Genomic DNA, 9,348 nt, shown 5'->3' on the forward strand with positions numbered 1-9,348 from the left:
AAACTGCAACATGTAAAAGTCCGGGCAAGAGTTTTCTTTTCCTCTCCTATAAAGACAGTTAACTATTTTAAAATTGCATCCGCGTCTCAGTGCAATTTCGTACTTGTGCCCAATGAATTCGGACAGATTACACATCTTCAGAGACGCACTTACCACTTACTCGCTGCACAGAGTTTACTTAGTGCTTTACATTCACGAACAACCCCTCAGCCTCTCACATACGGGTTACCTTTCGCAGCCAGACACCTCTAAAAATAACATCCTCTTAAAGTGTTGAAAGATATTAAAATATAAAGTCATTAACATATAATAAGACTGGAATGAGAGCTTCACATGCTCTGAAGCTCTCAGGGTTTGGCTTCCAGTCAAGAAAAATATATTGGATTAGTATGAGAGCAAAATTGGGATAGTGTGCAGTTTAATTAGCATTACAAGACACTACATGTGTATGGAAGAGCAGGGAAGATTTATAGTATTATGTGGTAAGAAAAATAACGTTAAAAGGCTAGAATAGTATCGGTTTGATAAAGCACGATGTACTATGAGGTTAAGCGCAAGGTAACTTTGGAACGCCACTGAGTGTTCTTAAAAACAGGGGTTTGAGTGTTTGCCAGTTAACTCATCGAAAAATTGTGGAAAAACCCTGCAACATGAGTCACGTGTCGGTCAAACACTTACTTTGGCAACAACCACCCTCTCCATCAAGGAATTCAATAAATGCTGATAAAAAGTCCTGAGTCCTTGCAGAAAGTTGCGGGATTTATCCTTCGTGGAACGAGCAGAAACTAAAAATAAAGAAAATACACCGGCAAGCTCAGCTCCGGAAGGGGAAGACGGGGCAAAGCCCGCAAGAGCCCCGAGCGCACGCCATCCCAGCGCCCTGCCTCCTCGGGACAGCGGCGAAAGCCGCGGGTGCTCTGCGCAGCCGCACGCTCGCTTGCTCGCTTCTTCGGCCGCGCGCTCGCTTAATTCTCTCTCACATGCACTTCGTGTGCGCTGCTATGCTCATCCATCTGCATCCGCTCCTCCCGGCGCGGGCAGGATGCTGGGGCCAAGCCTCCCCTGACGCGTTATTCCTCTGTTACTCGCATTTTTCTGTTTCCGACGAGGCAGCAGCATCCCCACGTTCCTCCGCGAGCCGACGCCTGTCCTCCTCTCCTTCCCGCACATCGCTGAATTATATACATACTTGTCCCCCCTCTGCTTTCCTTCTGCTCTTGGCTGGAAAGAAAGTACTTTTTCTCAGTTAGTTTCCAAAAATCAGTCGTGTCCCCTCCAAGCTTCATTCAGGAGCCCCCGAGCGCACAGGGGGGCACCGCTGGCCGCGGAGCAGGGTTGCCGGCGCTCCCCCCGGTACTGCCACCGGCCCGTAACCCACCCGCTGCTGACACGAGCTTCGAGACAGCAGTTGCAAAATATATTTTGCGTTTTCCAACCGCTTCTTCTCTCCTAGATGTGAGGGTTTTTTTGTTTTGTTTTTTTTTTATCTGTTCACTATTCTCACCAGCATCCCCAGCACTTCAAGGGTTTCCCCGGCAAGATGCGCCCGCAGCCGACCTGTGCTTGGAGACCCCAGAGCCGCAGCTCGTTTTTTTTATTCCCTTAGAGTCTTCCCCCTTTCCAAAGGAGAATTCCTAAGCTCCAGCCCTCGCAGCCGAACAGCTCAGGAGCAGAGACATCCCGTCGTGTACACCATGGTGTCCGTCTCACCTCCTCGGTGTCACAAGGCAGAACGACACACCTAGGAAGCATCATAAATCTCCATAAATAAGCAGAAAAGATGCCTGAAGCGGTGGGGTCTCAGCAGCAGGGCCCCCAGCAGCCAAAGGAGACGGCTCCTCTGCACGCCGGGAGTTGAACCTATGGCACACGCACGGATGCGCCTCAATCCCTGCGGGCAAAATGCACGCCGCGACCGTAATCTTCCAATTAACGCGGCATACCCGGCAGCCACTGCCATCCTCCTGACACGCCATACCATTTTCTTTTTAACAGGAGGAGCTGATGGATTCGTGCCAGACTTTGCGCAGAATATCCATAGGAATAGTAGCAGAAATATGTTTTCTATTTGGTACCAGGCGATCCCGCTGCAGCCCCCTCTCCCCGGCACGACCCCCAGCCCCAGGCAGCCTCAGGAACGTCACCCTCTCTGTTGAGGGACAGGCACCGTTACAACGTGAACGACGGTTACCGGAGCCCCGACGTGTTATTAGCCAGACAGCGCGCTGCGGTCTGCCTTTACTGCCCTGGAAGAGTTTCCTTCAGCTACGACCAAGACCGCCAAAAGCGTCATTTGAGGGAAAACCCACCGCGAAACGCATCCCTAAACACCACCTTCCTTCTGCTCCGCGTCGCGCCCACACGGACTGGGGGTTTCCATCATCTCAGACCAGAAGTCATGAAACCCCAACGCAGGAGCCCTGAGCGTGTATTTAAAGGTTTGCGAAGGCTGGAGAAGCGTTTCCAGCGAGGCGCCGCGCTCAAAGCCTTCAGTGCGCTGTCGGGTTTCAGCTCGTCCCCAACCCATCACACGCCGGGACACGGGAACCAAACACGCACGGGTGAGCCCTGTCTTCTGCTCTGGAGCTGGAATTGAGAAGAAAGGGCAAAATAACTGGAATGTCACGTCAGCGAGGCAGAAGACACCGAGGTGCCCACACGGCTGAGCGCTGACACCCTTCTGCTTTTACACTGGATGAGTCTTGCCTAGACGTGACCAACCTTCCAGACTCCATTTCAGCAGAGGGTCCTACGCTCGGCTGACAACGTGATTTTGAGAACCACCGTACAATTATTTTGAGAACAGCCAGCAGCAAGTACCTGGCCACAACGCCCTGTTTTCGGTTACGACCCTTGGGTGGCAGAGGGCGGACAACGGACCAAGCGTGAAAGACAACGTGACGTCCGTCTGTCCCCTATGACCAACGGCCCTTTCCCACGGCCAGTTGCAGAGGCCAACATGCCACGACCCTTCCCCAGGTGAAACCACCCAAATAACTCACCAAGAATTACTCTGCCACAGCATCCCAACCAGAAACAGAGAAAAAATATATATTACTGCCTAAATCTTTTCCTACCACTCCCTCAAGTAAAGCCAGTTATTCGTTTGTGCTAAATATAACACCGAGCAGCGCGCACAGACTAAGTGGCACGCTCTCCACTGTATTCCTTCATCCACAACTACAAGCAAAATAGCACTTCGTCTCTAAAGCTTTATTCCTCCAATTTCCTTATCAAACAAGCAAGCAGGCTTTGAGAGGGCAGATATAAATTCGGGGGGTCGCGTAGCACCTAACGACTGCTGGAACAGGACGACCCCGACCGGTACTCCAGGAGATGGAGGGATACAGGGGGGAAAGGGAAGAGAAAGAAGGAAACGAGTAATTAGGGGGTTTACAGGCATTGCTTCGGTGGAATTAAGAACACCTGCAGGGGAGCAATGATGCTGTCAGGAACACCGATGTAAGCGTTCCTCCGCAGCGGGCGCATCCCTCCTTGGAAGGGTGAGAGGTGGAGAGCTGGGACGGATGGACCCCGCTGGTGCCGATGAAGGTCAGCGCCGGTGACCGAATTGCTGCTCAGCACACTTTTTCGGGTGACTCGGCAGCACCCCCCCCCCGGCCAGCCCCAAGCACCTCCACAATTAGTTTGATCTGACGTATCTGACGGATATTTGATCTTGTTCCAAGAGGCAGAACTTCAGCAACTTCTAAGCCGGTCTTAGGACACTCAAGGGCACACGCTTTGCCCAGCATTTGCGAAAAACAAGTTTTTGCAGAAATGTGGCACGACAGGGACTCGCTTGGAGAAAGAGCACAGAAACGATGCTCCACAAGGCTCAGGTGTTACAAGGATGATTTTTTTTTTTTGATAACCAAACACTATCTAGTTTAGGCATAAAATATTTTAACAAGCGGTACGGAGTACGCCCGTTCTCCGCGAGCGGAGCCGTTAGGGAAGCGCCTGCCAAACGCTAACGAACACACTGACAGGATCACTTTTGTATTCCACAGCACATCCACCGGAAGGGATTATTTAGATTTTATAACACCAGTCAAGGCTGAACGTACCACCTCTCCCCAAAGCCGCTATCACATCGCAGAGGGACAGCGATTGAAGAGTCGATGAATTAAAGCAGCGTTAACAAAACTTTTCATCTCGACGCCAAACCGGTGATGCAACACCCCACAGCTTCTGGGACAAAGATGTGAACTACAATGCCTCAACCTTTGCCATGAAAAATTGCCCTTGTATCTTAAACGAGTTACATATTTGAATACCCTGTAAGATAGGGAAGCGGGGCGTTATCGAGCTGCCAAATCTCACTCCTGTCATGAGGTCATTTCTGGCACCCGGCCAGGTGAGGTTTCTGCCAAAATCTCGGTGCTGACCATCGCTCCCCGTCCTTCCCCCCCGCTCCTCTGCCTCCTGCCTCAGGTCAGCAAGGGGGAAAAAAAAACAAAAACAAGAAAAAAAAAACCCACCACCAAAAAAATAAAAAGGGTCAAGGAGGGGACTGTTTTTTGTCTTTCAATCAGCTTGTACAATCACAATACATGCGGTAATGATTCGGCCTCTTTACTGAAAATACCTCGCACAGCTAACACAGCGAAAGGACTGTCTGAGGGATTTGGGATGCTGGGTCCCCCCAGCGCACCCCGCCTCTGCCCGCTCCCTCGCAGGTCCCTGGGCGAGAGGTGCCATTGATCAGAGCTCTTGAAATAATCATTTAGCAATTCCTGCTTAATTTCTGTAAGCATCTGTCTCCCGACACCGGCGCGAGGGACCCTGCTTTGGATTCCCTGGCAGCGCAGCTTGGCTGCTACAGGTTGGGAAGCGGGAGCCCCGCAGACACCCCGAAGTTTTTAACATTGCTGATGATAACTTTTTAAATAAAGCTGTTTGCAAATACTTCATGTCATTGCTTTAATCACAGAAGGGATATATTCACAGCACCCTACAACACAGAAGGCGGCTGTTTTTAGCTGGATGTAGACTCAAGCGAACGGTGAGGCAGAAAAGCCGGTGAGAAACAGGAGAGCAGCACTACTACAAACAGTATTAACTACACGTTGTCACAGCACCAGTTTCCAAACGGAGCGGTTTCGGTGCCAGCAGTCAGGCTGCAAGCTGTACATTGCCCACAAAGCTCAGCCTTTCGCATGCCCTTACTACAAGGAAACTTTCTCTCACAACCAACTGCTTCAATATGTCCGAAAGAATTTTTCATCTTACGCCTGACAGGCCAGATGTAAAAGAAAGAAATAAATAATTAGCGTTACCTTATCTGGAGTATGTCAGCTGTGGCGAGCGACGCTTGGATCTTCGTACGCATCCAGAGACAAATTAGCTAACGCTGTAATTTATGAATGCCTCAACTATTTACCCTGGTATTTCATTATACAGTCGCTGGAAAGAAGAACTCTAAAGACTAAACAGATCCAGCACGATAACACGAAAGGAACTTCAGCCGCATGCTATTACAAGACAACCTAAGAATTCAAACACGACATCAAGCCGCTCCGACTCACTTTATGTTGACACTGCGTGAGCACCGAAGGGCGAAGAAAAAAGCCACGTCCAGACAGCGCGGGTTCTCTCCGGCTCAACGCTCACTTAGATTTTATTATGGGAAGCTGCAGAATCCAAATACCCGCTGGCAGGCGCGATCCCGGCTTCCCCGGGAGCAGCCGAGGCCGGCGCAGCACAACGGCTGCCCGCTGCCAAGCGGGAGGAAGAGGTTCCAAACTCGCAGCTTTATCAAAGCTATTTTTGTCCTGGCCTCCCCCCGCTACGCATTGATAACCGGCAAGGCAAGGGCTGCCGGGGTGCTGCGCGTCTCCGCGCCCCCCCGGCCCCCGGGACCCCCGCCGGGACCCCCCGGCAAAGGCACCCGACACCTTTGGGGAGCAGGCCGTCCGCTCGCGAGGCTCGAAAGGGAGGAAACTCCTTCCTCCAGCTTATCCCGCTCGCAGCGAGGTTTCGTGCCTGGAAAAAATGAGCTAAGTTTGCGAGCGGAGGCCCCAGCTCCACTCCTGCTCTCTCAGAGGCTCTCGGGACAGGCGAGCCCCCCCGGGCACCTCCGCTCCCCGGGGCTCTGTGCACCGGGGGGGACCGGAGGCAGAAGCCAACCTGTCCTGCGCGGTTCAGGCGTGCGTGGGTGGGTGTGCCGAGCCATCACCGACAAGGCTGATGCATCTCGGTTGCGGGGCAAGGGGTGGGGGGGAAGGAAAAATTCAAATAATCAAAACCACCCCAGGAGGAGCGAGGCGAGCGCGGGGCGTGCGGGGAAGAGGGTTTCCACCACGGGACGAGGCGGGCGGGAGGAGCGGGTTTCAAGCCAGGCTGTGCAGAGCCCTCCAGCTGCAGCAGCGCCCGCCCGGGGGCACAAAAGGCCGGGCTGTCGGGCGCGGAGCCGACACCGCGGGGCTGTCACGACAGGAAAGCGGCGGGCAGCAGGTGGAGGACGGGCGGCCCTCGGCAGCCCCTCGAAGACCCCCGGAGCACCGGCTCCCCCTTCGCCCTTGCCGGCCAAGGCAAAGGAAACCAACTTCTCTCCGAACTCGACACCCGCCAGCGGGGCTTTGGGCCTTCTTTCCCCCATTTTTTCTAAATAAACACAAGGGGGGGCGGTTAAAAGCGCCTACGGGAGCGGGACGGCCCGAAACCGCCTCCGCGGGCGCAGGGCTGGAGCCGACACCGCCGGGGCGCCCCGGCCGGACGGGGGGCGCGGGGCTCCGCGACAAGTGCGGTCCCGGCGGCCGCGGCCCCCCCCGGTCCGCCCGCCCGCCGCCCCCGGCCGGCACCCACCTGCTGGCGCCGCTCCGCGCCCTCGGCGGGCCGCTGCGGGCGGCCGGCGGCCGGGGAGCCCGGCGCTGCCGCCGTCCCGTCCCGACGCGGCGGGGCGGCGGGCTGCGGGCCGCGGTCGCGGCGGAGCTCGGAGCGCAGCTCCAGGTAGCAGCCCAGCGTCAGGACGTGCAGCGCCAGCGACAGCGCGAAGAAGCCGAGGAAGAGCCGCCAGCTGCTGCCGCCGCCGCCGCCGCAGGCGCAGCCGCCGCGGGACGCCGCCGCCTCTCCCCTGCGCTCCGCACCCATGGCCGGCGGTAGGGAGCGGCGAGGCGCCGAGCCGCTACTGCTCCATGCTCGGCCGGGGCGCGCCGTGCCGCCGCGGGGCTGCGCGGCCGGGGCCGCCCCAGCGCCCCGCCAGGGGGCGGGGCTGCGCGCGGGGCGGGGCCAGCGCGCGCCGGAGCCCCGCCCCGGGTGCGGGCAGGCCCCGCGGGAGGAGCAGAGCCGGGCCGGAGGGAGGGAGAGAGGGATGGAGGGAGGATGGAGAGAGGGAGGGATAGAGGGAAAAGGGAGGGAGGGAAGGAGAGAGGAAGGGAGAAGAGAGGGAGGAAGGAGGGAGGGAAGGAGGAGAGAGGGAGGGAGGAGGGAGGGAGGGAAAGAGGGATAGAGGAGGGAGGGAGGGAGGACGGAGGGAGGGATGGGAGGAGGGAGGGAGGGATGGAGAGAGGGAGGGAGGATGCAGGGAGGGAGAGAGGGATAGAGGGAGGAGAGAGGGAGGGAGGCTGGAGGGAGGGAGGATGGAGAGAGGGAGGGTGGAGGGAGGGAGGGTTGGGGGGAGGAGGGAGGGATGTCCGCAGATGTGATGTCACACCCGCAGCCGCTCCTCCAGCCAGCCTTTCTTTTGTAATCGCGTTCCCCGCCGCTGGGCGAAGGCGCGGGGTCTTGGCACAAGGTGCTGTGGGTGCCGAGAGCTCGCGGAGGTCGGGACGCGTGTGCAGGAGCCCACCGAGGGGTGTGAAGTGCCCGGGCGCAGCTCGGTGCGCGTGCCGTGCGCCGTACGCCGCATCACCCGCTCGCAGGCGCCCTGGGCCAGCCTGCTTAGCCGTACCCCTGGTCTGGCCCGGCACACCTGGGTCTTCCAGCCCCGTCTTTGTTCCTTTTTTAAGCAAATAAAGCAAAGAGTTACAGACCGAAGCTGAAAACAGGGGGCTGGGGGCCGCGGCAGAGGTTACATACATCACTAGCGTTGGAAGCCAGCTAGACGGGGTGGAAACCGAGAGCTTGTCTGGTACGAAGGGCAGTTTGCTGCAGCCCCCCTGGGACCGAAAACACCTGAGAGCGGGGCCACGTTAGGCAAATAGTCTCTCAAAATGAGTCTCACTGCCAGGCGGCTTCTCTGCAATGAGAATTCGGAGGAGGATTTTTGAGAGCAGGTAACAACCGCATCCGAAGCCCGGGGTCAGCAGGCAGACCTGGATTCCGCAGGCACCGCTTGGAAGGTGAACGCGGCCGAGCACTGGGCGCTGGGCAGGTTTTCTGAATGTCTTGTGGCGTCAACAGTCGCCTTCTCCAGCTTTTCTAAGGTTTGATTCCCACTGCAAGGAACAAATTGAAGGTGGAAAGCAGCTTGGGCAGAAGTTAAGTAGGAAGAAGCTTGAGGTTTGAGAGGGAAGACTCTGAACTTCAAGAAAGCAGGCTTGCATAAACCGTGAGTTCGGGTGTATATCCCTCAGAAAAGGAGGGGTGGGGGAAGACGTCCAGGGAGTTGCCGGTTCCGTATTGGAATTAGAGCAATGGCACATCTGCAGACCATCCCAATGCAGAAGCGAGATAGAAAGAATAGCGTGAGATCAGCTTCGGTCATCTCGAACACGACGAGGAACACGCACAGAAAGTATAAATCAGACCAGTCCCTAACACCGAGCGTAAAAGAACGGCGCGAGCACGTGGCGACGGAGCCAGGAGGGGCAGGGCTCCGACGGTGGGGGAGCGCGGGGACAGGCGGCAAGCGGCGCGGAAGATAAAGCAACATCACCAAGGACGTCCGTAAATGGGGCGAGAAAATCCGGGGGGTTCTTCTCCGTAGGGAGGAGGACGTACAGCTGAGATGGAAGCGAACAGAAGAGTCGGGACTATTTTAGTGAGAAATTTTATTTTAAAAAAAAAAAGTTCACATTTCAGTCAGGCGACCAACACTAACACCAGCGACAGGGAAGGAAAGGCGGAGTAGAGGTGGAAAGGTTAGGATTTTTGCAAATAGTTAAATGAAGATGATGTTTTAGCCAAATTCTTAGGGGTTATCGTTGGGAATTCGTGGGGTCAGGGAGAGCTTAAAAGACTCTGAGGATGTCTTAAAAGAGAGCTTAAAAGACTGATGGTGAATGAAACGTCAGGAAATTATTATAGAGGCTGCACAGCTTGGCTAAATATCCCCAAAACATTGCGAATAATCAAGGCGTTCGTTAGCGCCCGGACAGTGAGACGGAGAGCAGGACGGCTGACGGGGCTGTGTGGAGGGTGACCTTGTCGGGCCAGTCTGACCTCCCTGGTGACCAGGTACAG

General features: G+C 56.0%; 1 protein-coding gene across 1 annotated transcript in view; it reads right to left on the bottom strand.

The window, feature by feature from the left end:
* Positions 1-7,095, bottom strand: part of EDA (ectodysplasin A) — a gene marked incomplete at both ends in the record, with an annotated part of 76,342 nt that extends 69,247 nt beyond the window's left edge. The window contains one exon of the mRNA XM_082004252.1: positions 6,811-7,095. Coding sequence (XP_081860378.1) covers positions 6,811-7,095 — 285 coding nt within the window. The remainder of the gene's footprint in view (positions 1-6,810) is intronic.
* Between the last annotated feature and the right edge of the window lie 2,253 nt (positions 7,096-9,348).

Source organism: Phaethon aethereus, assembly GCF_964289735.1.
Source record: "Phaethon aethereus genome assembly, chromosome: 10".
NCBI lineage: Eukaryota > Metazoa > Chordata > Aves > Phaethontiformes > Phaethontidae > Phaethon > Phaethon aethereus.